The 26,598-nt window shown below is 45.5% G+C and overlaps 3 protein-coding genes across 10 annotated transcripts; all 3 read left to right on the top strand.

The window, feature by feature from the left end:
* The first annotated feature begins 310 nt into the window (after nucleotides 1–310).
* S100A1 (S100 calcium binding protein A1) lies at nucleotides 311–3,861 on the top strand. 4 transcript variants are annotated; one of them, XM_037050741.1, is made up of 3 exons: nucleotides 311–434; nucleotides 2,429–2,585; nucleotides 3,534–3,861. In XM_037050741.1, the coding sequence occupies exons 2-3, from the start codon at nucleotides 2,445–2,447 to the stop codon at nucleotides 3,675–3,677; spliced, it is 285 nt and encodes a 94-aa protein (XP_036906636.1). In that variant the 5' UTR covers nucleotides 311–434; nucleotides 2,429–2,444; the 3' UTR covers nucleotides 3,678–3,861. The 4 variants fall into 4 exon arrangements, with proteins under 4 accessions (XP_036906636.1, XP_036906635.1, XP_036906637.1 ...); XM_037050740.1 differs by having other exon boundaries at nucleotides 2,422–2,585; XM_037050742.1 differs by having other exon boundaries at nucleotides 2,419–2,585.
* A 1,674-nt stretch (nucleotides 3,862–5,535) lies between these two features.
* On the top strand, nucleotides 5,536–16,077 carry CHTOP (chromatin target of PRMT1). 5 transcript variants are annotated; one of them, XM_037050732.1, is made up of 7 exons: nucleotides 5,536–5,843; nucleotides 7,399–7,480; nucleotides 8,918–9,071; nucleotides 9,672–9,755; nucleotides 11,540–11,726; nucleotides 12,537–12,674; nucleotides 14,853–16,077. In XM_037050732.1, the coding sequence occupies exons 2-7, from the start codon at nucleotides 7,416–7,418 to the stop codon at nucleotides 15,056–15,058; spliced, it is 834 nt and encodes a 277-aa protein (XP_036906627.1). In that variant the 5' UTR covers nucleotides 5,536–5,843; nucleotides 7,399–7,415; the 3' UTR covers nucleotides 15,059–16,077. The 5 variants fall into 5 exon arrangements, with proteins under 5 accessions (XP_036906627.1, XP_036906626.1, XP_036906625.1 ...); XM_037050726.1 differs by lacking the exon at nucleotides 9,672–9,755 and having other exon boundaries at nucleotides 5,538–5,843; XM_037050729.1 differs by lacking the exon at nucleotides 9,672–9,755 and having other exon boundaries at nucleotides 5,539–5,843; nucleotides 11,543–11,726.
* An 8,023-nt stretch (nucleotides 16,078–24,100) lies between these two features.
* SNAPIN (SNAP associated protein) lies at nucleotides 24,101–26,469 on the top strand. The gene is made up of 4 exons (XM_037050733.1): nucleotides 24,101–24,288; nucleotides 24,557–24,603; nucleotides 24,860–24,978; nucleotides 25,732–26,469. The coding sequence occupies exons 1-4, from the start codon at nucleotides 24,146–24,148 to the stop codon at nucleotides 25,831–25,833; spliced, it is 411 nt and encodes a 136-aa protein (XP_036906628.1). The 5' UTR covers nucleotides 24,101–24,145; the 3' UTR covers nucleotides 25,834–26,469.
* The last annotated feature ends 129 nt before the right edge of the window (nucleotides 26,470–26,598 follow it).

Below are 26,598 nucleotides of genomic sequence, written 5' to 3'. Positions count from 1 at the left end.
GCTCCTCCCCTTCCCTGCCTAGATGGGGACAACTGGGTACTGTGGGGTGTAAGGGGCTTTCAGTGTCCTTCCTAGGACCTTCCCCGCCTGCACCCCCCCCACCCCACCCCCCGCCTGCACCCCCCCACCCCCCACCCCAACCCCACCCCCCGCCTGCCTTCCTTCTGGGCCCTGCCTGCTGGGGGCCAGCAGTGGGGGAGACACGACCAAGGCTGGAGAAGACACAGGGCAGCTTGTTCCAGCACAGAGGGCGCCTCTGTCCACTCCTGGCCCCTTGCCCCACTGGGTGTCTGTGAAGGGGTGGAGCTGGTGGAGAGGTGGGGTCAGTGGGGGAAGGAGGACTGAAGACAGGTCTCCCGACACAGCTCCAGTGGCCACATTTCAGCCTTGTCTGTCTGTCCAGAACCTGCTCCCACCTCAGGTCCAGGCTGACAGTGAGTATTCTGCCCCAGCCCTGGCCAGCTTAGGGGAAAGGGGACTTCAGCGGGGGTCCAAGACTTTGGGGACAATGGCATTGTGGTGCACTGAGGTGAGGGTCTGGGAAGAGTTTGGATGATGGCAGTTTGGGACTTGAGGGAGACAGGAATTGGAGGCAAGTGAAGGTCAGAGGGCTATCTGGGAGTGAGGTAAGCAAGGAAGCCTGAAGGTAACCCAGCCACCCAGCTTCCAAAAGCCCAGGCTCTCCTAGCAGAGAGCCCTCGGTGCTCTCCCAAGGCTTCCTCAATCTCCCAGGTCCTGGGCATGGGACTCAACCCTTGGCTCACTTCCTGTAAGGTAAGATTGTGCAGATGGAACAGCTGTTTCTGCCCACCCCCCTGCAGTCTCAGCCTCTGCCACCCCCACCCAGCTTTGCCAAGATCTCAGGGCCCAGGGAAGTCTGGGGGTGGCAGAGCATGAACCGTGAAATTTCAGGAATGGGGCAGTGGGGTACTATACGCACTCCCAGCTCTCACTTCATATAACCTCCCCTTTCTCCTCCTCCTCTCTCTTTGCCCAGACCTCTAGATTCCTCTTCCCCCCAATTCTTTTTTGTTTTGCCCTCTTCCTCCTCCCTGCCAAGATCCTCTCAGAACTGCTCCTACATAAAATACCTGGCTGCTCAAGAGCTCCAGGCAACCTCCAGGTGCCCCTCCGGGATGGGCCCAGTAACTGAGCCATGGGCACCCCTCCCTCGCAAGCCCCTTATCCCCTCCATCAGTGGGGCTTGGATTCCATCTCCCCCATGTCTCTGTGACAACCACTTCTCATGTCCGGAGTTCAGGTGACACTCACAAGGGCCCCATTGAAGAGCTGGGATGTCATTTGATCAGGGCCCATTGTCCAGCCCCTCAGGCCTGCGACAGGATGGGGACACCTGATCTGAGATACCTGAGCTGCCCCCTGAGGCTGTGGAGGGGTTGACTGTCCCAGGACCAAGGGAAAGAGCCCCCTGGCTTGGCACTTTCCTCTCCTCAACAGACACCTACATTTTTCTCCTCCTGTCTCCCAGACCCTTGAACTCAAGAGTTCCTCATCTCCCTCAATGCACACCAACCCCTTCTCCCTGCTGCTCCTGTCCCCACATCTACCAGGCCAGGCCCTTGGGATAGGAGGGCTGGCAGCAGGAGACACAAGTCTCCTCTCCTCTTCCCTGGAAGCTCTGGCTCCAGGGCAGAGGCTCAGACATTCTCCCTTCCCACCACCACCCAACAGAAGGGCTGCTTCTGCAGAGGAGTAAAAGGAACCAAACTAGAAATAATAGAGGCATACCCCAGGGAGCCAATGTGCCATGTTCAGGACAAAACAAAGTTGAAGGACCAAAAGAGGCCCCCAGTCTGCTGACAGGAAGCTCAGAGGCAATGAGACTCTCTCCCCCCATGAACCCTGGGCTGCCCACGCAGGCTGGCACCTTCTCCATCAGGTGTCCAAGGGTACCAGACTGACTGCTTGCTAGGGGTGGCAGCAGAGTCTATAGAGAGGAGCCCAGCCCACCACACCCAACAGTAGAGCTTGGCTATGCTTGGCAAGCAATGTCCAGGGTAAAAATAGAGCCAGAGGAAGACTGGCTGGGTCCTGTGACCACCCCTGCCTCCCTGCCTGCCTCCCACACCCTCTTCAGAGTCTGCTCAGGCAGCCAGGAGACACTGGAAAGTCCACTGCAGGTCTCCAGAGCCAGCCCTGCTCCAGCTGTTCTACCTCCATGCTCTTAACCGTGACTCTCTCTGGCTGGAGTATGGACTGAGGGACACAAAGAACAGCTGTGGACTTAGATATATTTGGGTTCTCCTACATCATAAAATCCCAGTGAGAGGTAAATTGCGATGGCGATGGGACTCCAATCTCATGGATATTTGGGCTGTGGGATGAGGGCCAGGTCTGAGGGCTCCCCTCATCCTGACCCCAGATATCCTGAACACGGTTCCCAGCTCACTTCCATGGTGGGGGGTGGGTAGGTGAGCTGCGCAATGGGTTCTGAGCTGGAGACAGCGATGGAAACTCTCATCAATGTGTTCCACGCCCACTCGGGCAAGGAGGGGGACAAGTACAAGCTGAGCAAGAAGGAGCTGAAAGAGCTGCTGCAGACCGAGCTCTCCGGCTTCCTGGACGTGAGCACAGGGCGGGGGGGGGGGGGGGTACAGGGTGGACGGGGTGAGGGGTGGGGGAACAGAGTGGGCATCTCCTTGCCATCTCCCCACCCCCTCCCAGCACAGCTCATCCATCTCCTTACTCTCTTGGTTCAAGTCAAAAGGCCCTGATACATCGATCACCTGTTAAGTGCCAGGCCCTCTGTAAACGCATCAATAACAAGGCTCACAGTATAGAAGGAAAAGACTGACACTTGAATGCAAAGCCTGAACACCAGGAAGCACACAGAACCTCAACAGAGGTGGCAGAAAAGATTGTGGGAGAATATTAACCTGGCTGAAGTGGGGCAGCTTCTCCAAAGATGTGGCACTTGAGCCACAGATTTCCAATGGAAGATTATTAGGATAGATGTAGGCATTTCAGAAGGTGTCTGCATCAGTAAAAGCATGGCAGAAAGAATATGCAGCTTGCTCAGTAGTGTTGACTGGAGTGAAGGATGTAGAAAAGTAGGCTAAAGGAGAAGTAGAAAGGCACCAGCTTTGAGGTTTTATTAAACCTGGGTTCAAATTCTGGCACTGCTACTTTCTAGCTGTGTGGCTTCGGACACATTTAACCACAAACTATCCACTTGTTTCTTTTTTAGAATGAGAATAATGAAGTCTACTTCATACTGTTTGTATTACAATTAAATTAGATAATACTTGTAAATGCCTGGTACAGGGCTTATCCCATTGTAGGCACTCAACATATAATAACTAATGTTATTACTCCACCTTTTTGAGGAGCTTATTCTGTAGGTAACAGGAGACCACAAGTGTTAGTTTTGAGGAGAGAAGCAGAAGAGTCCCACTAGACGTAGTTCTCCTTGCTTATCTATGCCTCCCTCTTCCCACCCAACCCTCCCCCTTCCCTCTGATTTAGTTCTATACGTCTCTATACAACTACCTCTCCATCTCCTCACTTCACAGGCCCAGAAGGATGCGGATGCTGTGGACAAGGTGATGAAAGAGCTAGACGAGAATGGAGATGGGGAGGTGGACTTCCAGGAGTATGTGGTGCTGGTGGCTGCCCTCACAGTGGCCTGTAACAACTTCTTCTGGGAGAACAGTTGAGCGGACAGCCCCAGTGGGCAGCGCCCTTCCCCTCTGTACTGTCATACCTGCCTCTACACCCTGCTTTCCTTTCACTCCACTTTTCCCTCCCCACAACCCCACCTTTGCCCACCCTCCAACAAGGGCGCAAGAGTAGTGGGTCAGTCCTGCAACTCATCTTTCATTAAAGGCTCCTTTCTCGCCAGCTGCTGTGTCTCCTTTGGACCCTGGAAGTGGGTGGGGAAGTGAAGGTGGCTCTCTCCCAACCTGCCTAATTTGGGGCAAGACCTTATTTAAAGAGAAGTCAAGGGACCATTACATCTTCCTACCTTTGGAATGCTCAAGGCCCAGGAAGGTAGGGGTTCAAAGTTATAGCTAGAAGTGGATGAGACCTTAGTTTCTCAGCTATAAAGCCAGAAAAAGAATTTCCCTTCAACCTTCAAAGAATATTTAGAGGATCTTCCATGTGCTAGACATTGTGTAGGAACATGGGATAGAGCAGTGAACAAAACAGACACGACGCTTACTCTCATACAGGTAAACTCTAGTAAGGGCACCAGGCCACTAAACCTATACACATAAATGCTAGGAAGGAAAACAAAAGGATTCAGACTGGCATATACAGGGGTGGGGGTAGGGGGGTGTGGGAAGGTTGAAGATGTGTTCATTCACTTATTCATCAAACATTTAAGCATTTTGTGTACTCAGGCTTTAGAAAAATTCCGTATATGTCTGTATCAAAACCGACATGGATGGCAGATAGGGATCTCACCCAAATAAGAATTTAACAATATTCAAGCCAAGTTGGGGAGGGGAGAAAGTGAAGAAGAAAATACTGACTGGGCTGTGGTAACTGGAGCAGAATCCAGTAGATGTGAGCTGTCAGCACTGGCCCCCACAGGGCTTGCCTGGGGCCTTCACAGCATTCCACAATTGTGAATGAGAGCAAATGAGAATGAAGACAGGAGAACCAATGCAAATTACCCAATCCCAGTGGCCCCTTAGAGAGACCTATGCCAGTTCCACAAAAAGAACTTTTTATCAGCCCTGGCTGGTGTAGCTTAGTGGGTTGAGTGTGGGCTGCAAACCAAAGGGTTATTGGATCGCCAGTTCAATTCCCAGTCAGGGCACATGCCTGGGTTGCAGGCCTGGTCCCCAGTAGGAGGCGCTCAAGAGGCAAGCACATAGTGATCTTTCTCCTTCCCTCCATATTTCAGCCCTGGCTGATGTAACTCAGTGGATTGAGCACAGGCTGCAAACCAAAGGGTTGCCAGTTCGATTCTTAGTCAGGGAACATGCCTGGGTTGCTGGCCAGGTCCCCGTACAGGGTGTCCAAGAGGCACCCTGATATTTCCCTCTTTCTCCTTCTCTACCCTTCTCTCTAAAAATGAATAAATATAATCTTTTTAAAAAATAAAAATAAAGCATGGGCCTGTGAACCAGATGATGGCGGTTCGATTTCTAGTCAGGGCACATGCCTGGGTTGCCAGCCAGTTCCCAGCAGGGGCTAGTTCCCAGCAGGGGATGCACAAGAAGCAACCATACATTGGTATTTCTCTTCCTCTCTCCTTCCCTTCCCCTCTTATAATAAATAAATTTTAAAATAATAATAATAAAAATAAAAATAAAATAATTTTAGACAGTGTACCTTAGCCTGGAGCCAGGCCAGGACCGTGAAGTCCCTCCCAGACCCAACTGCGAGGCCTTGTCTACGCCCCTTCGTGACCTAGGAGCACTCAGATCCGGATTTTGCCAAATGCCCGCCTACTCCCTAGGACTCCGCTATTCCTGCGCAGGCGTAACACAAATCTTCCCACCTCCTCCCCTCCTTGTGCGCGAGTCTGACGCGTGACGTAGTGACGCCGACGCCATTTTAGCCGGTCCCACTCCGCACTGGGCGTGGCGGCCATTTTGTTTGGGCACCGTGCGGGAGTTGGCGGCAGTGGCTGTGGTGACACAGACGAAAGGCAGGAAAGGGCAGGCTAGGCGAGCAAGTGGACCGGTTGACCAGACAGCCAGCCAAAAGCAAGGAACTAACCTAGCAGTCCACCGTTTACACATCTAGCCAACCGCCAAACAAGTTTACCCGAGCCCCTCCACCATCAACTCAGGTTCGGCCGGCTTCCGGCCCGCCTTCTGCAGCAGTCGTGGCAGCCCCGGGAGGAGCACTGGCGTCCTTTTCCTTCGGTAAGTTTCTACAGCGAGAACGAAAGTCTTGGGGAGCAGAAGGGGCTGGCTCCTTCCGAAGCGGTGGTGGGCTGAGAAGCGGATACGGTGCTGGAGCGTGGAGGCCCGGGGAGGAGGCGGAGCCCTGGGGAGGGAGACGGGGGCGGGCCTGAATTGGAAACTGGTGGCGGGACTGCTCGAAAAGGTTGGGATTTGAAATGGATGGAACGGAGAATGGGTAGATTGAGCAGTTGGTGGTCTTGCCAGGGCTTTGAGGTGGTGGGGAGATGAAATGAGGATTACGGGACTTTGGAGAACGTTAGGAAGTAATGGCTGCCTTAGGGTTAAATTTCGTGGAGCCGTGTGGGGTAAAATTCCCAGGAGAGTCCCCATTAGGAAACTTTGTCTGCTCCCACCACCAGGTCCTCAGTCCCTTGCTCAGGCCCCTACTTACCTGATTTTGGAGTCGAATGTCAGTTTTGAAACTGAGTATGCCCGTGTCATCTCTAGATGAATGGTTCTTGATTTCGGCTGCAGGGACCCACCCTGCAACTCTGACTATGGATCGACCTTTTCGCATTGTGGGAAAACGCTCAACCAACTGAACCACACTGATCAGGGCCGCTTCTGCACTTTTTTTTTTTTTAAGATTTTATTTATTAGCCCTGGCTGGTGTAGCTCAGTGGTTTGAGCGCGGGCCTCCGAACCAAAGGACCGCGGTTCGATTCCCAGTCAGGGCACATGCCTGGGTTGCAGGCCAGCTCCCAGCAGGGGACGCAGGAGAGGCAACTATACATTGATATTTCTCTCCTCTCCTTCCCTTCCCCTCTAAAGATATATACATTTTAAAAAGAGTTTGTTTATTACAGAGAGGAAGGGAGGAAGAAAGAGGGAGGGAAACTGTGTGGTTGCTTCTTGAGAACACCCATTGGGGATCTGGCCCACACCCCAGGCATGTGCTCTGACTGGGAATCAAACCTGCGACCCTTTGGTTCTCCAGCAGGCACTCAGTCAAGTGAGCCACACCAGGCAGGGCTACTTCTGCACTTTTTTTTTTTTAGATTTTTATTTATTTATGTTTAGAGGGGAAGGGAAGGAGAGAGGGAGAGAAATATCAATGTATGGTTGCCTTTCACGCATCCCCTGCTGGGAACTGGCCTGCAACCCAGGCATGTGCCCTGACTGGGAATTGAACCTCCATACTCTGGTTCGCAGGCCGGTGCTCAATCCACTGAGCTACACCAGCCAGGACCTTCTGCACTGTTAAAGAGCTGCTTGCAGCCAAGGTTTTTGAGAAAGGATTATGCCAGATGAAAAACCAAACTTTTAACACTTCCTTCGGTTAGATTTTAAGTCTGCCATTTTGGAGGCTTTGGCAGATTATTTTCTGCCCTGTGCCATGGCCTTGAAGTGTATTTGACAGAACTATCTTATAAGCACCTGAAATGAGTTTAGCGTGCCCTTAAATAGTCTTTGATACAGGCCTCTCATTCATTACTGGTTTGGGCCTTTGGGCCTTGTAGAAATAAGGTCGTTGTTACTTTGATTTGCTCATTCTGCCTATTGTCCTTTGTAGATCCTCGGGATTTGAAGATGGCTGCACAGTCAGCGCCGAAAGTTGTGCTAAAAAGCACCACCAAGATGTCTCTAAATGAGCGGTGAGGCAGCCAACAGCAACTTCAGCTCATTGATAAGAAAACATTACTTAAATTGGCCCTGGGGTCCAATGCACAAAAACCAGTTTTAAAGTAAATACCAACAGAAGGCTACAGACCTCTGTTCATAGTTGCATCTTATTTATGTGGTACACAAAGCAAATTGGGCGGTTGTTTCAAAACCCCTTATCAGTAGATTTTTATGTTAAGCTGTCTGAAATATTAATCTGTTGGGATGTATTTTAAAAAGACTCCTCATACCCTCCCTTTTCTTTACATTTTTTTAACATTGATACAGGGATGGCGCAGCTTGGTAGCACAGTACCTGGCTGCAGTAGGCTTGCTGCCCAGTCCAAGGCCAGCAATGTTGTGTCTGGCCTGTAAGAGGCAGGTAGCAAGCTTTAAATATGTCCAAAGGCCCTTGAATGCCATTCTTGGGCCTTGTAAGAGGCACTTGCTTTTGCTCCATTTCACTTTCTTTCCATTCTGCTTTTAGTTTGTTTTTGTTTTGGATTCTCTTACAGTTAAGTGTTCTTTTTCATTCTGTTAAGCTTTGTTTTTTTGTGGAGAGACACATCGATTTGTTGTTTCACTTATCTCTGCATTCATTAGTTGAATCCTGTTATGTGCCCTGACCAGGGGTTTGACCTGCAACCTTGGCATATCGGGGTGATGCTCCAACAACTGAGCTGCCTGGCCGGGGCTGAAAGAGTGGCTGCACCAGCTCTAAACAGTTGAAGTAATTAACTTTTTCAGAAGTAATCAGTTGTCATTTGAGACTAAGAAAAGCAAAGATATTTATTCAAAGGCAGTTTGTGTCAGTGAGAGTTCGTTGAGTGCCTTTGACCAGTGATTTTAGTAAGTTGATACTCGACCGTTGTATATTTTCACCTTTTCTGAAGCATATTTGCTCTTTTTCTCTTAGGGTATGATACACCAATTCTTCATATTCAGATAACTAAGCAAACATATATATATATAAAAGAAAATGTGATGTACCCCTGTCTTACATGGATGCATTATTAAGTTTTGGAGGTGCTCTAGTTCTTCCTTATATTTGCCCTTAAAATACACCCTCAGTTCTCCAGGGTTTTGGCTTTCTTTGTTTGTCTTTGAAACTACATCTCCTGTCTCGTGTTGTCACCATATCTGCTTATTGTGTGTATTTCATACCTTCCGCCTTTCTAAAAGCTGTTACTTGAGCCCTTGTTATCACTTTTGATTGAATGTGCTGCACTTAGCTGCATTTCTAAGTTTCTGATTCTTGCAAGTTTGTGGAAGCAGAGGAGTCTTTCACCCACATCAACCTTGATCTAAGTGTGCCACTTTACTTAAAAGTTCGTGGGATCTGGAGTTCCTGGTCTAGCAAGCCATGAAAATGCCAATAAATGTTTTATAATAAAGCTTTTATTTAAACATCCATTTTGTTCGACCTTGAAGCTTTACTAATATGCTGAAGAACAAACAGCCGATGCCAGTGAATATTCGGGCTTCGATGCAGCAACAACAGCAGCTAGCCAGTGCCAGAAACAGAAGACTGGCCCAGCAGATGGAGAATAGACCCTCTGTCCAGGCAGCATTAAAAATTAAGCAGGTGAGAGAACAGGTCTTAATGTTCCAGAAGCAGCTGGTGATCTCTGTCAGGCAGTCCACTAAGGCTGTCAGGAGTGATACCAGGTGGCTCAGGGCAAAAGCTGAAACTTCTCTGGAAGAAAGAGAAGTTTCAGAGAATTCCCATTTTGGCAGGTACCAATAAGTAACTTTTTGTTGTCTTTCTCTTTTAGGGAGTTTACCGTCAGTGTGGCCTGTTTCTTTGTTAATCAGTGAATGTTAATCTGTTATTTTCTGATCCTTTGCCCTTCAAATTCACTGGCTTTTTCCACAAAGAAATTCTAGTTGCTGCTTTAGAATGACCTTTAAAAAAATCCTTTATTCCTTGTTAAATTATTTACAAGTTAGGGAAGTGATATTATTATTTCTCCCCTAGTCTGGGGAGTCTGAATGGCCTTAGTCAATGGCTTTTAGTGCTAAAATGTAGAAAATGTAGGGTGACCCTCATTTCCACAGCAGCTAAAGTTTTCTCAGTAGAGCAAGAGCACTGAGTAATTAAAAGTTAATGGGTTCTCTTTCAAATTTTCAGTAAGAGATAATCCTATTCAGACATGAAATAAAACCTGCTCTTTATTATTCATAGACTTTTTATGCAAGTCCGGACAGTGGCTGTGGAAGGATATGTCCAAGCTGTGGCTGGGCGTCTGGAGGGCGGTGCCATGCAACTGTAAGGACTTTAACTGGTAGCACTGCATGGCTGTGCATAAATTCAGCAGTTAAATATAACCCTCACCCAGAACCGTTGGGCTCACTCACCAAAAATAAACAAGGCCTTCTGCTTCAGCTACCTTAAGCCTTGGAGTGACTGCGTTCGTCCCTGACTCAGGAAAGTAGTAAAAGGCACCACCATTTTCCAAGAGTAAATACAAAAATTGCTGAAGATATGTCTTTGACAGATTATTCCAAAGGATCTTTTAAGAAGCTTTAAATGCAGAAATAGCCTCTAGAGTGGTGCTGTCCAATAGAACGTTCTACAGTGGTAGAAATGTTTTATATTTGTGCTCTGCAGTACGGTAGCTGCTAGTCCACATTTGACTTCTGAACGCTCAGAATGCAGCTAATGAAATTGAGGGACTTGATTTTTTTTTTTTAATTATAATTTGAATAGCCACATGTGGCTAGTTGCTATCTTTGCGTGTAGAACAGCTCTAGAGTAGAAACTGGATGACAATAGTGGATGTCCTTAAGCTTCCCATCAATGTTAGACACCAGTATTGCTGGCAAATAAAGCTTGGGAAGGGAAAATATTCTCAGGATGATGGAACACAAATGACATGTACAATAAGGTATGCTGTCAGGAGAGTGATGTAACGGGCTATCATGATTGCCTACACCTGCTCACACGAGGCACATAGTGTTCAGAGTCTGCCCCTCTGATTAGAAAGAGTTTATGATCTTGTGCTAGGAAGCTAATAATAGTAGCTTAGAACATATGGTTGCAAAAGAATCATTGGTAGTTGCTTGTGGGTGAAGTCTGAGGGTACATAGAATTTATTTTCATTTATATTGACTGATGGGTTTATAGGAAAACAGGTTTGCTAAGGCCTTGGTTGTGTTCCAGGCTACAGTTACCTTCTTTGAATGAATTTAATTATTTGCAATGTGGTCTTCATGGTTTTTTTGTTGTTGTTGTTGTTTATTTTGTTTTGTTTTTTAGGGACAGATTATCTGGTATGTCCTTGTCCTCAAGTGTGGCCCTGAGTTTTGTGAATGTAGCCTATCTTTATGCTAATGCAAATTTGGCTGGCTCTTTGTGGAGATACAGTTGAGCTGTATGTTTATTTTGAATTAAAGGTCATTATACTAGTTTAATGGTGCTGTTTGCACGGGTAGAGATGGAATTGTGGCTGTTTAAGAAATGGAAGAAAAGGAAGTTTGACTTCTTTGTGTTTGTTTATATCATATGGTAGAAAGTAGACCATCTAGACATATATACTCAGGAAAAACAGAACTCATTGAGAAATCAGATGTTGTTCTTAAGTCACAAGAAACCAGATGAACTTTTAAGTTTTGCCCAGAGTGTGATGAACTTACTATGGTGTTTGAGTAAACTTTTAAAGAGAGTGGTGGTTTTTAGGCAGGTCTGAATCAAGTCATATGTTGTCAACCTGTGGTTTAAAAACAACAGAATCAGGATTTGAAATACAGTGTCCTTATTAAAACCTAAGTTTCAAGTAATGGTGTATGACTTTGCCAAACTAGCAAGATAATTTGTGGTGATGCCAATTTCATGGGACCATACTCAGGCTTCTTAGAAGCTCAATCAGAATTCTTTTAAACTATGTTTTGAGGTGCAGGCCTGCTTCTGGTATAGCATCCTTATGATACCCATAGCAGGTTTAAATGCCTCACACAGACATCTCACTGGCTTCCTTTTCTCTGCACTTTGAGTTACCACATCCCACTGGATTGCTTTTTTTGATCTCAATTCCCCAACACCTTTTCTTCCAGAAGAGCTTAAAGCAGCGCCTGGGTAAGAGTAACATCCAGGCACGGTTAGGCCGACCCATAGGGGCCCTGGCCAGGGGAGCAATCGGAGGACGAGGCCTGCCCATAATCCAGAGAGGCTTGCCCAGAGGAGGACTACGTGGGGGACGTGCCACAAGAACCCTACTTAGGGGCGGGATGTCGCTCCGAGGTCAGTGCTGCGTACCTGATGATGGTTGGGTCCCACGCTGTTTCTTTTTCTCTTGGGCTGCTTACAGACACATTGGTTTAACATTTTTAAGACTGAGTTTGTATTAACATAATTAATAACTTGAAATCACATATATTTAATAGTGCTGCATGTCCTTTTATCAATATCATTCCTTTTCTGATAATGTGCAGTGGTGAAAGACTATGACCTGTATAACAACTGGTAATCCATGTCATCTCCATTCCATTTTAAAACACCCTGCTGCTGCTTGAATTAAAACACATTCAAGCTCTAGAAATAAGTCAAGTCTAAGAAATGTATGGGTCTGTTGGCCTTTTAACCAATCATCTTTTTTCCTGGTGCTAGCAAAATACATTTGTGAAAAAGAGAAGACAAGTTGACCCATAGCACTTAGCTATGTATTACATTTGGGGCACTGTTTTACCATTCCCTGTATAGTTCTTGGCCCCATAAGAGTTTTTTGAGAGCAGGAACCATATCATTTATTTGTAAATCTGTTGTAATGTTAGATGCCTGTCTGATTATTCAACAGATATTTATTAAATGTATGCGCTTACTGATTACTTTAATTCCTCCCAGGTTCTTCCAAAAACAGATTTTTGGTCAGATTTGTTGAATTGATTGAATAAAGAGCATCTTAATCTATTCACACTCAGTATGCAACTTGCCCCACCCAACCTAAAAATTACCTGAATTAACTCATCTAACCCTCACCACCTTCCTTTGGTTAGAATCTACTTTGTCTCTCTTGGACTTACCTGCATATACATTGTATGCCTCCTCTCCAAGGTCAAAACCTGCTCCGAGGTGGACGAGCCGTAGCTCCCCGAATGGGCTTAAGAAGAGGTGGTGTTCGAGGTCGTGGAGGTCCTGGGAGAGGGGGCCTAGGGCGTGGAGCTATGGGTCGTGGCGGAATCGGTGGTAGAGGTTAGTCAGCTACCAACTTCAGAGAGTAGCTCCCTCTTATTTCTCTCCCTTCAAAACTCAGAGCCACCTTTCTGCACAGCTTTAAGTCATAGGCAGGCTTATTTGTTTGTCTTGTTTTGTTTTTTGAAACTGGCTTACTTTCTGAATTCACGTGATAGTAGTGCAAAACTCTGTAATGGGTTTTCCTAGAACTAGGAAAGGTACATGAAATTGTATTATTAAAATGACAAAGTGGTCAGTTTGGGGTTTTACCTTAATCTGTCCCTGCCCCACCACCACATACAACCCACCCCATAACTCAGAATCCCCCTTTTAAATCTTAAGAATCCAGAAGAGGAAGATATACAAAAATGAAGCAGAGTTAAAGATAGTGAGACTTGGAGCTGGGTATTGACTCTGAAACCAAGTAAATCCAAGGTGAAGTTGTATCTATAGGAAACTAGGGATGACCTTTTTTTGTTTGTTTTGTTTATTTTTAGAAGGGAAGGGAGGGACAGAAACACCAATTGATTGCTTCTCACATGCACCTCAACCGGGGACTAGTTCACAACCCAGGTACATACCTTGACTGGGATTCAAACCAGTGACTTTTTGCTTTGTGGGACGATGCTCAACCAACTGAGCTACGCTGGTCAGAGTAGAGGTGACCTTTTTTGATAAAGGTAGAAAGCAATATGGCACTACCACATTTTGCCATGTATAATGTGCACTTTTTGGCCCAGATTTTTTAGGGGAAAATAAGGGTGCACACTATACAATAATCCTGTGCATAATATGCACAAAACCGTGGGTGCACATCATACACGGGCACAAAATCCCATATGTCAGTTAACTAACTGACTCGTTAATAATCTTTTTTCCTCCGTTTAGTTTAGGATTAGTTTTAATTAGCATTTTAATGAATCATATTTTTTATTACCTTTTAGATTCCTTATACCTCCCTCCCCCCATCACATTGATAATACCTTTGAAACTTAATGATAATTCTTTTGTGACCCCATGACCCAGATTGGAAGAGATTAATGATATTGCTGTTAAAATGCCAAGTCTCAGGAGTTTTCTGGCATAGAGTTTAGTGGAAAACTCCCAATAGCACCTATCCAAGAAAAAGTTTTATTGTTTTTTTAAAGATTTTATTTATCTTTAGAGGGGGGAGGGAAGGAGAGGGAGAGAAATACCAATGTATGGTTGCTTCTCATGCATCCCCCACTGGGAACTGGCCTGCAACCTATGCATGTGCCCTAACTGGGAGTCAAACCACAATCTTTTTGGTTCGCAGGCCCGTGCTCAATCCACTGAGCTACACCAGCCAGGGCGAAAAAGAAAGTTTTTATTATCTTAGCCCTGCTGTATATTTGCTTTGATCCTTTTAAAATGTGTGGTGCGTATTCCATAATTTATTACCTTGAAGTTGCCAAGGGATAAAAACTTAGGAAAGGAAATTTGATAACTGAAGGCTTGTTTTCTCTCCCATTGTTGCTTGCCTTATTGAGTGAAGTGCAAGCTAGTTTGGGTTTCAGGATGAAATAAATGGCATGTTTCCAAATTATCTTGACTTGGTTTCTGAGCAATGACACGGGTGGGGAAGTCTGAAGTCTAAACTGGGTATGTTTTGCTAAGTGAATTGAAACCACCTCTCAGATAACCTTAAGTCTCTAGAATAGGAGATAAAAGTGGCTGGGACTACTCAAGATGTTTTTTCCCATCTCCCCACATTGTTCCTGTGTAAAAATAACTCCTCAGTCTCCTGACATGGGGTCAGCTCATTTTAGGTCTTTATGTTTGAAAATTGCCTGGCTTCACACCCCTATTGCTCTGTGCCTTTATTACTTCCTGTCTTATTAAATAGGTTTATATGTAATTTAATGAGAAACTTACAGTGGGCCTCAAACTTCAGATCATTTGGTCTAGAAAAGATTAAGGTTTTTTAAAGTATCAGTTTCCCTTTGTTGACAGAAGAAAAAAATTTAAGTGACATTTAGAGATGAGCATATAATAAGGGATTCATTATGTGTGCTTTCCATGTGTTGCTTGCTACCCAGTGTGTTTACTGTTTTTCCAGATTTCTCCTCCTTGCCCTGCCCTTCAGCATTTCAGCTAGGCCCCTGTGCTCTAAGGGGCATTTACTATAGCACCTGTTAAACCTACTTGTAACTGTCTTTTTTTCCTTTGGGCCAGGTCGGGGTATGATAGGTCGGGGAAGAGGGGGCTTTGGAGGCAGAGGCCGAGGCCGTGGACGAGGGAGAGGTGCCCTTTCTCGCCCTGTGCTGACCAAGGAGCAGCTGGACAACCAGTTGGATGCGTACATGTCGAAAACGAAAGGACACCTGGATGCCGAGTTGGATGCCTACATGGCACAGACAGATCCAGAAACTAATGATTGAAGCCTGCCTGCCCTCTTGTGAGAGACTCTTGTTAAAGTTATCGCCTCTGTAAATAACCTTGAGATAACAGATGAGAAGAAACCTACCTGATTGATCCTGGAAGGACCTATCAGAATAGACTATGGACTTAACTTGCCACCAGTTTGTGCATTTAGTGTGTTCCTTTTACTTTTTTGATACTATATTGTATGAAACCCTTTTTTCCTCTGACTTGAATTTGGTTTCATTTTGTTGTTTGGGGGTTTTGGGGTTTTTTTCCATCCTTCTCCCAGACTTCTCTTGAACGTGAATATGTTGGCCCTCTTTCCACCTCTGCCTCCCCTCACCTGTTACATATGCCCTGCCATTCTAACATCTCTATACCCTCTGGGAAAAGTCCCAGAAATAATCCATCAGTGTTCTTCCCTAATGCCTAGGTTTCTGACATATAGTTTTGTTCTGTATCACTCTAATAGCCTCTTAGAAGTGTTGAGAAAAATCTGGAGTTCAAAATGCAATCTGCCACATTGATATTTTAATGTAAGTTAGGGACATTGACCTAGCTACAAAGCTACATAACAGGTTATATACATGGTAGCAGCTCTGGTTTGATTAAAGTTGCCACCGTGTGCATTGATACCATATAATGTGTGCTGGCTTGGGTGTGTGCATACTCTCTACCCTGGAATAAGGTTTATATAAACCTTCCTCTTGGCTTTGCATCACATCCAAAGGGGTCCTGTTGGGTTGGCTTACGCCTGAAATATGAAATAGGGAAAAGCCATTTGGTTAAGCAGGTGCTGCAGAAGGAATGGGAGAAATATGGTAGATAACCTGCTGGGGGGGTTCAGAAGATATTCTGAACATAATTCTTACATTTATCCTAAACCAATTGGGCTTTTCCATACATTGGCTTTGTTTGACCATCTTATTTTCATTGAAGGTTTGTAAGTTTGACCATATCTTGTTAACTGTCCCAGTTTCTGTGAAATCTTGTATTTCTGGTTTATTATTAACAAGAAATCATTCTCTCAGACCCAGCCAGGACTTTCTCTTTATTTGTTGTGCTCTTTGAAGTGCTATGGCTACTATAACAGTATCTTGGTATACCCCTTGTAGAGCTGAGTCCTTCATAGTTTTGTTGAAATCTTGAGGAGGGGATATTGTGGATTTGGTATAGAAAGTGAAGAGTCTGTCCACCTCTGAGTAAGCTTTGCAGAAAGATTAACCGCACAGTAATGTACTGGCCCATTTGGTCCATGGAGAACTCAGGCAAGGTGGCCTTGGGCAATATCTTGGACCCTAGCACTAGTATCCCCTTTTCCGTGTACTGTTTAAGGGGCAGGAACCTTAACTACACCAACCAAACTAATTATACCATTGAGGTACATAGTACCCTGATCTTTTGAGAGATGGGGTTTATTGCATGCTGGGAAGGAAATTTTGGTTAGGACATCATGAACTTGAATCCTGTTGGTTTGACCAAGGCTACTTGACTTAACTATGCAGCAAGTGGTTTAGTCCATTTGGAAGAGCTTGAGAAAACCATGTGGGGGTAGAGGACTTAATTATGCTGATATAACCAAGCTGACCTGGGTCATGAAGTATTTTTCTGTGGGCATGGCTAGTGGTAAGGAGATCTTTGGTAGGCTCCAAGGCTGTGAGGGTGGTGCCAATTGGCAGTGGGCAGGCTGCCTTGCAAACTTAACATCCCCTGGTTGCCTTGCATCAAGCACCCCTCGGGGCCTCTAGGAAACCGTTAAGAAGAGGAAGAGAGCTGCAAGGTGAGTTGGGTTCCTTATCCTCTTCATACAACCTGGAATGACGCTCAGCCCTCTCTCCCTAGTGCTTGACCCTTCACCTAAGGTAGCTAATAAGTTCATTTCCCAAAAGTGACATTTTAAAAAAATTATTAGAACTTTCCCTTAATTATTTTTATCTGGCAGCTCTTGATCCATCCCTGATAATATGAGAGAATCTTTCATCTATGTAAGGAGTGAAAGGGGCACAAAGGGCTCTGGAGCAGTATGACTAAAGGAACCTGGCTGGGTCTAGAAGGGGCTACAGTGGGTCCTCAACAGCTGTGCAGTTATATAGAGTGCCCCGATCTATTTCTGCTCATGCTGGTCTTGGCAAGATTTCCTGCATAAAAACGAGTGGGTGGAGAAGCTAAGGAAAAGATGCTAGGGCCAGAATATCTGGGTCTTTTGAGATGGGAACTTGCCAAGGTGCTGGGTATACCTGATCCGCTCTGTCTAGGTCAGCCTCTTCTCAGGCTCCCCCTGCCTGTCCAGGGTGCTTCCAGTCACACCCCACTCTGCTGACTCATTGCTCTTGGTGCCCAGTGGGACTGGTTGTCCAAAAGAACTCTTTTTGTTTGAATTTATTGATCTGAAAAAAACCCTGATTTATTCTACATGCTCATTGGCTGCTTCTGGTATGTGCCCTCACAGGAGATCAAACTCTGCAACCTTGCTACTTCGGGATGACTCTAACCAACTGAGCTACATGGCCAGGATTGTCCAAAAAGACCCCATGTCTTTTACACCCATCTTTTGCACTGGCTCCACTTGGCAGTGTTCTAGAATCTGAATCTTTGCTACTATGGAAATGTCAAGGCATGGCCTGGTGGTCAAGGAACACTGAGGCATCCTGGTGGGATAGAGTGGGGGCTTTGCCTATCTCAGTAGAGATAGGCAATGGAGTGACCACTGGAGTTTAAGCACCTCTTCCTTTCTGCCTTCTCTATATTCCTCCATTCCCTGAAGCGGGTACAGGGAACCCGCCCCCTGCAGTTCATGGGCTCTCTAGCCCCACCTGCTGCTCACTGTAGTTGCAGCATCTCCTGGGGCTTGTGTCCTGTTCTGCTATCCTATGTCCCTGGTGAGTGCCCCAGGTAGAGTGAGACAAGGAGAGTCAGCCTGGCTCCTGGGTAAGCTTTCACTCATTCAACCGCAGTCTGTGGAGGGCTTTCCATACAGACACAAGGCATTGTTAGAAAGGCATAGGGAGCCCTGGCTGGTGCCCCCCAGTGGATTGAACACCGGCTTGTGAACCAGTGGGTTGCAGGTTCGATTTCCAGTTGGGGCACGTGCCTGTGTTGCAGGCCAGGTCCCTGGTGGGGGGCATGTGAGAGGCAACCACACATTGATGTTTCCCTCTCTAAAAATAAAATCTTAAAAAGAAAGGCTGAGGGAGCACAGAAGAGATCAATAAACTGGATCTTGAAAGTCAGTAAAATTTAACAGACGAGAGAATATTCCCAATAGAGGCAACAATACTCTGGTTTCTCTTCAGATCATATATGTTGCCTCAAATAGAGGCAACAAATACGATCTGAATATAACAAACAACAAAGGTATCCAGACCTAAAAGAGTATGTCATGTGCCAAGGAGAGTGAGTGTTGAGATAAACCCAGGAACTGGGAACTGATGGTGGCAGTGGTCCCTAGTCATGGGCCTCTTACCTTGAGGGGCTGGCAGGCCAGTAGGCCTGGGGCAGCTGAGGCCCCATGGGGCTTCTAAAGCAAGAGGTAAGGGGTGGGCAAGCAAAGCTTCATGCAGCTCCCATTGCTTGAATTGCTGCCTGAGTTCCAACGCCCTACCCCATCGCACCCTCTCCCCCATCTGTGGGAAAATTGTCTTCCACAAAATTGGTCCCTGGTTCAAAAAGTTTGGGGACCACTGCTTTAAAGGATTTGTTTTGAGGAAAGAGAAAAATAGGGAATAAAGAAAATGGAGTTGCTTTAATCAAGTTGCTACAATTATCAACACTGTGAGAGAGGGCTCTTGTTCTAACCAGCCTGAGGACTTAAACTTTGAACTTTTCAATCCTGCATCAACGCCTATAAATGCATCTGGACCTCCAGGTAACCCTCTGATTACTCTTTGAAGGACTCACACCCACAGCACTGGATTTGACCAGACCTCCTGGTGCTGGTCTTCCAGACCACTTGATATATGACTGATAATCATCCTGGGGCTAAGAATTCGAGAATGTATTTTTTTACTCTAAAAACTTGATTTTTCTTTCTTTGGAACACTTCTGCATTTTTTGCCTAGCTGTGTTCCAAGTTTGCAAAATTTAAGATGCTTTAACAAATCTTTATCATTTATTTCTTGCAAAACCTCCAGACTCTTTCAGTTTGACAACTTGATTCTCCATTTAGGTTTGATTTATTTAATTCCTTTGCTCTTTGGGGTAACATGATTATTGCCTTAAGATTTAGTATGCCCCTGGTGTGGCTCAGTGGATTGAGCACTGGCTTGCAAACCAAAGAGTCATGAGTTCGATTCCCAGTCAGGGCACATGCCTGGGTTGCAGGCCAGGTCCTGGGGTGGGGAGAGTGCGTGTGGGAAGCAAGCACACATTCATGTCTCTTTCCCTCTCTCCCTCCCTTGCACTCTCTAAATAAAATCTTTTTAAAAAATGTATAATTTAAACACATGTATGATGTGATATATGAGAAATATATTTGGTCTTGAATGCTGTTCCTGGCACAGAGCTCCTAAAACCCTAGGAATTTCATGTGATTAGAGCAATGGTGTCTTGTTATGCTAAGGAGCCCCATAGGATGGGGGCTGGTGGCTAGTGGAGCCAACCAGGTGATTAGAAGGTTGAAATTACCTTCTAATTTTGAAATTACCTCCCAGGCCTCTGGAGAGGTAATAGGGACTAGAGGTTGAATTATATTAATGAGGTGCTTTTGGGACCCATCTGAAAATGAAGGCTGGTTGCCAATCTTGTTATTAAAGAGGTAGAAATTTCAATCCCCTCTCCCCCTCTCCTCCCTGCCCCACACCCTAGGGAAGAGGGGTGGAGGTTGAGTTCAAGCACCAATAGCCAATGATTTAATCAAACATGCCTATGTAATGAAGCCTCTATAATAGCCCAAAAGAAGGGCTTGGAGAGCTTCTGAGTTGGTGAACATTTGGGGACTGGAGAAGAGAGGAGCACCAGGAGAGGTCACAGAGCCTGTTGCCATTTCACCATACTTTACCTTCTTTCATTTCTTCCATCCAGCTGTTTCCTGAGTTACCTCCTTTTATAATAAACTGGTAATCTAGTAAGTAAAATGTTTGAGTTCCGTGAGCTGCTCTAGCAAATTAATGGGACCCTAGGAGGGTATCACAGGAATTTATAGCCAGTAAGTCAGAAGCACAGGTAACAACCAGGACTTTCAAATGGCATCTGAAATAGGATGGGGATGGTGGTGGACCTTACAGGACTGAACCCTCAGCAGAGAGGGTTGTCAGATCAGTGAGATCTGATGCTCCGGCCTGGTGGGCTGTCCGTGTAGATAGTGTCAGAATTGAGTTGAACTCTCAGACATTCAGCTGATGTCTAAGAATTGCTTGTTAGAGGTGTTAAAAAAAGAAAAGAAAAAGAACAGACCAAAATGGAGTCACTTTTGCTAAGCTACATCATCAAACCAAAATTTAGTAACTAATTTAATTGCAGTTTCAGTTCCTTCCAGGAGTTGAATTTTAAACCAGTCTGGAATTACCTAGTCAGAACTAGTAAGGTAATCTGCCTGATAAGACCCCCTGCCTTACCCTAAGGGAAGGTGACCTTTCTTGAAGTAATTCATTCTTAATTTTCTCATTCTACCCTCCTTCTGCCTATAAAAACCTTCCAATTTATACAATTCCTGGGAGCATCCTTCTAGTTACTAGATGGGATGCTGCCTAATTCATGAGATTTATGAATTGCCTAATAAAGCTAACTAGTATTCATATTTACTCAGTTGAATTTTGTTCTTTAATAGGGGCGTGGGGGAACACATAAACACAGGTTGGAATTGGGTCCAGGGACCCAAAAGCACAGGGATGGCAGACACACAGAGGGAAGCTGTCTGTAACACCAAAGTCTTCCAAATTTTCTAAAACTTAACTTTACCATTTGGACTTCAACAAAAAGCACATCCTTTAAAGGAATTTCATTTCAGGGGAAAAGCCAGGTCCGCAACTGGAGAAAGAAGGAGATGGGAGAAAGTTAGACCAAGAAGATAAAAGAACAGGACAGGCCTCCTCAGCCACTTTGCAGTTCCCAGTGCTGGCAATGCCAGGACCCCACCTTCATTCAGCCTCCGACTCCTCTGTGATAAGCAGGAAGCCTAGAGTCTGACCTGATACTGGTTTGACCAGAGAATGGGGGAGGTGAGACGGCAACTCTCCAGGAGCACCAGTTGGTAAACAGCTAGAATCTCAGGCCTCCTGACTGCCCATCTACCCCATCCCTGCTCCTTCCAGTACTGTCACCCACTTCAGCTCTGCCTCTGAAGCATTGTAGGGCTCCCTAAGCAAAGTTCTGACCTCCCAGACAGTAGGGTGGACCAGGAAATCCCTGTCCCTGAGCTGGACTTAACAGGCCCAAAGAAGTCTAACTCTCAAGTCCTCCTCCCCAGTTAAAGCCATCATCAGATGCCAGTATCTGTGCACACCACCGCAGGAGGGACCCTCTGATAACTCCGACTACACCCCCTGCCCCATCCATGGTCCACATTGGTTGCAGGGGTGCACCTACCCTGTGAGACAGAGGGCACTGTGTGGCTGTACTGCCTGAGCCAAAACAGTTGTTCCCACAGTTTCCTCATGGACCTACCCAGAAACCCACCTTGAAGTCCCTAGCAAGAAGGGGTCAGGTTAACCTAAGCATGACCCAGGGGGTGGGAAGGTGAAAGAGAAGAGAGGGGGAGTTCTTACGACCTACATCTCCTTCAGCCTCTATGGAAAAGCCAAGGACTAGAAGGCCACTGCTATGTGATATGGGTGCAAGCTGGGAGGAGGGGGGTTTTGTGCTGAATACCTTGTGTCGTGATGCCTGGAATTTGATAAGTGTTTAGAGAATGAATAATTGAACCAACACTGGCCTTCAACCTGTTACCAGACTTCAGGGTTTCTGTAAGACCCTTGTCCAGTCTTCCTCTCAGAGGTGTCCAAGGAACCCAGGAAACAAGGATTCTAAAAGTCCCTTTCAGCACTTACTTTCTCAGAGTAAGTTTATTATGTCATCTGACTGGTATTTTAGAATGCAGAGTGACCAGGAGAGTAGAAAGACTAGAGGCAAGTTTAGTCAGGAGGGTGTTGCAATGCCTTCCTGAGAGATAACAGCTAACTCAAGGTGATAAGAACAGGAGTGGAAAGGAAAGCGTAAAAAAAAAAACCAAGTAATATTCCTCAGAGAACCGGCCTTTGAAGTAGGATAACTTACACTAAAAATTATTTGTTGTTTATCTAAAATTCATATTTACCTACTGTCCCAAGGTTTTTGTTTGTTGTTTTCTAAATTTGGCAACACTTCTTTAAAGAGGTACCTGAAAGAAAGAACTGCAGCATAATGTAGGGGCTTTGTGTCTAGATACTAGGCTATCAACTTTCTTTTCCAGTCCAGGCCAGTCTTTGTTCTCTCTCAGGCCTGAAGGACTTGGTCTTCTCTCTTTCCTTTTCAACAATGTCACCATTTTTTTCCACCTCCTAGGCTTCCCCGTCTGAAAGCCTGACTGTGAAGTAGGCTGCAATTGCCCTAAATACTCACTTATTTACTACTTACTCCCAAAATAAGTCCCCAGCCTCTCATGAAATTTTTACCTCTAATCACTAGAGAGAAAAATACAGAGAAATGGGAGACAAACAAAAAATGTACAAAGCTTTAAAATGACCACAGTTATGATCTCAGGTTTACAGCTTCTGATCAGCACTCTCTCACAGTGATTTAAACATCTCCTTTACTCCTGAGAATGAACTCAAGGCTGAATCCCTTGAGTTCAGCCTTGACTTGTGCCTGTAGAGATGAATGGCTGAACTCCAGCCATTCATCTCTACAGGCACATCTCATCCTCCGGCCCACAGAATTGTGAGCCACTGGGACAGAGGGCTGTGCCTCTTGCTGAAAGTCAACAAGATTGTAAGAGATGTAACCAAGATGTAAACTTTCTGAAAAGCTGTAAAAATGAAACAAAACTTAGGAAACTTTTGGAAGGAAGAACAATGAAAATATGGAAACACATGTAAGTTTTATTTTTTTAATTTTTATTTACACATTTTTAATCCTCACCCGGGGACGTGTCTACTGATCTTAGAGAAAATGTGAGAGAAACATGGATTGAGAAAGAAACATCAGTTAACTATCTGTCTCCGGCACCCCTCCCCCGCAGACTGGGGATCAGTTCAGCAACCCAAGTATCTGCCCTGACAGGGAACCAAAGCAGTGCACTACCCTTTGGTGCACGGGTTGCATAGGATGACGCTCCAACTAGCTGAGCCACCCTCCCAGGGCTACTTTTTTTTTTTTTTTACTGTAACAAAACATGCATAAATTTTACTACTTTAATCATTTTTAAGTGTACAGTTCAGTGGCATTAAACTACATTATTGTGACACGGTCACTACTACTACCCACCACACCACGACTGTGCCCATTAAACAGTAACCCCCATTCTCCCTTCTCCACAGCCCTTGGCAACACTGTTCTGATACAGAGATGAAACATTTTATGTCCATGAATTTGACTGCTATATGCACTGCGTATAAATGGAATCATAAAATATTTGTCCTTTTGTGTCTGGTTTATTTCACCTAGCACAATGTCTGCAAGGTTGATCTATATGGTAGGAGGTAGTAGAATTTCATTCCTTTTTAAGGGTGAATAATATTCATAAACGGTTTTGTACATATTTTAGTGCCATTAAAATATACTCATAAGTTTAGAAATATAAAACAATACTATGAATGTATTCTGATTTTCTCATAAAGTTAGCATAGCAAGACTATGGATAATTAGGGATAGAAGAATTTATTTTTCTTAGAAAAATAAATTAGAGAAAACAAAAAATACCCACCCCTCCCAAAATTATTCCTTCCCCTAGCTCCTTAAGTCTGTAGATTTAAAAAATATACGCCCCTTCAAGGTTTATGAAGAACTACAACTACTGAGAGCATTAAGGTCTGGCCCTTCTCCCTACTCTGCGGGCTCCAGACTCCATTTCCCAGAAATCCCGGAGGCTGAGTGGAACCAGGCATTTCCCGGGCGCCCCCTCGCGGCCATTTCAATTGGGCTTCAGTTCCCGGCGGCCCTCGCGGCAGATTCCGGCATAAGGGCAATTCGAAATGGCGGGGGTTGGTTCCGCTGCTGTGTCCATAGCGGGAACCCCGGTGGCCGGGCCCGCAGGCCGTGACCTTTTCGCCGAGGGACTCCTCGAGTTCCTGCGACCTGCTGTGCAGCAGCTCGACTCTCACGTCCACGCCGTCAGGTGCCGGAGACGGGATGTTAGGGCGGGGCCTCTCGATTTGGCTTTGTAGGGGCGGGGCCAAGAAAGGGCGGAGATAAGATGAGTTTCTTTGAAGGTTCTGAAGAGAATAAGAATAAATTTGGGAAACTGGAGGAGGGTGGAACGGCCTCGGCGGGGTGGGAAGTAGTAGGGTGTGAGGCTGCCTTCTCTATGCAGTTGGGAAACACGTAGGGGAACGGGTTTCTTGAGTTCCATTGATTGACCCTGTAGGCCTTGTACTCCTTTGCAGAGAGAGCCAGGTAGAGCTGCGGGAACAAATTGACAACCTAGCTACTGGTGAGTAAGCATCCCTGTGTATCCGGGGAATTCTCCAGGTCACTTTCAGAACCAAATGTTTTGCTGTCCTTTGGGCCGGGTTTACTGTCACTTCCTTGCAGCACAGCAAGCCTGCCAACAGAATCCTTTAAGTTTCTAGTGACTGTGGCCCATGTGGGTGGTGCACGAGTGTTTTCCATCCCATTTACTAGCCTGCTTTGCCTAAGAACAAGAAATGAGCCAGTAGGTGTTAGTTGCATGTTACTTCCACTCACAGAACTGTGCCGTATAAATGAGGATCAGAAAGTGGCCCTGGATCTCGACCCCTATGTGAAGAAGCTACTTAATGCCCGGCGACGAGTTGTCTTAGTCAACAACATTCTACAGAATGCCCAGGTAAAATTATTTCCTAACAGTAGTGAATCTTTGCTCTGCTTTCTAAATTTTCAGGATATGGCTCCAATTTTCAAGGGATGCCAGAAAGTCTCCAACACAAAGAAAGACGTAATATTTCTTTTTTTTAACCTTTTATTTATTTATCTTCAGAGGGGAAGGGAAAGAGAGAAGGAGAGAAATATCAATGTATGGTTGCTTCACGTGAGTCCCCTGCTGGGAACTGGCCTGCAACCCAGGCATGTGCCCTGACTGGGAATCGAACCTCGAGTGTGTGCTTTGCAGGCCCTCACTCAATCCACTGAGCTACACCAGCCAGGGCTGTAATATTTATTTTTTAAAGAAATTTTATTTATTTTTAGAGACAGGAGAAGGGAGAAAGAGGGGAAGAAAAACATCAATGTGTGGTTGCCTCTTGTGCCCCCTGCTGGGGACCTGGCCTGCAACCCAGGCATGTGCCCTGACTGGGAATCAAACCTGCGACCCTTTGATTTGAATGCCAGCACTCAGTCCACTGAACCACACCAGCTAGGAAAAAACGTAATTTTTCAACTAAAGGAGAGTTGTCAACTAAATTAGTGTCTGTCATGATAGAACTGTTTGTTCTCAATATCCAGTTGCTGTCATTTACATTCTTGCATACCTTAGAAGACCTACATTGAGATGGAGCAAATCCGATACTTTCCAGTGCCTGGATGACAGTGAGCTCTAAAGCCTTTCAGAGGAGTTACTAAGACTCCAAATCTTGTCTTGTAGGAACGGCTGAGGCGGCTAAACCATAGTGTTGCCAAGGAAACAGCCCGAAGGAGGGCAATGCTGGATTCAGGAGTTTATCCCCCTGGCTCCCCAAGCAAGTAACAGGCCAGAAGATGGTCCCATGGCCTCAGGATAGCACAAGTACTGTTTTCCAGCTGCCTCATTTCTTCCAGGATATCCTGGGACATCAGGACAGTGCTGTCGTTTGTGTTTGAAGCACTTAAGGAGTCCAAAGCCTATGTACATACAGGACTCAGAATCCCAAAGGATTTATTACAGCTCTTGCTTCCTTCTAAGAATGAGCAAAGACCTCTTCATTTGATTTTTCTTCTTTACCCTCACCAGAGGACATTGTTTTCATTGCTTTTAGAGAGAAATATGCCCCGACTGGGGATCAAACTCCCAACTTGGATGTGACCTGACCAGGAATCCAGTCCATGATCTTTTGGTCTCCACTCCAAGCCACACAGGCCGGGGCTACATTTGTTTTGTTTTTTTTAAAGGTACATACTTAAGACCCACCTTTACCCTCAAGCCTAGTTAACCAGGGAGGGGCTTCCTGTTACATGACTGGTTGTTGGCGCTTGAGCAGCATATCCTTTGCCTATGACTCTCATTTTTCTATTTATACTGAAAATTTGGAGGGCAAAGTCAATGTGGACGACCTATCTACCCTCTTGTGGATTTCACTAGCTTGAATGCAGTAGCAGTGTTAAAACCATTTAATAAATGCTCAAATATTCTAGTTTACTCTGGTACATGGAAAAGTTCCAAGTCTTTGTACTTTAATTCAAATACAGCTTCAAATTGTGATCTAGTGTTCACAATGAAAATACTTCAGTGTTTTCTTTTTTTAGATTCTATTTT

This window comes from Sturnira hondurensis, unplaced genomic scaffold, assembly GCF_014824575.4.
Source record: "Sturnira hondurensis isolate 20B ecotype Veracruz unplaced genomic scaffold, ASM1482457v3 Scaffold0006829, whole genome shotgun sequence".
NCBI classification, from domain to species: domain Eukaryota; kingdom Metazoa; phylum Chordata; class Mammalia; order Chiroptera; family Phyllostomidae; genus Sturnira; species Sturnira hondurensis.
This window is presented reverse-complemented; position numbering and strand designations above follow the sequence as displayed.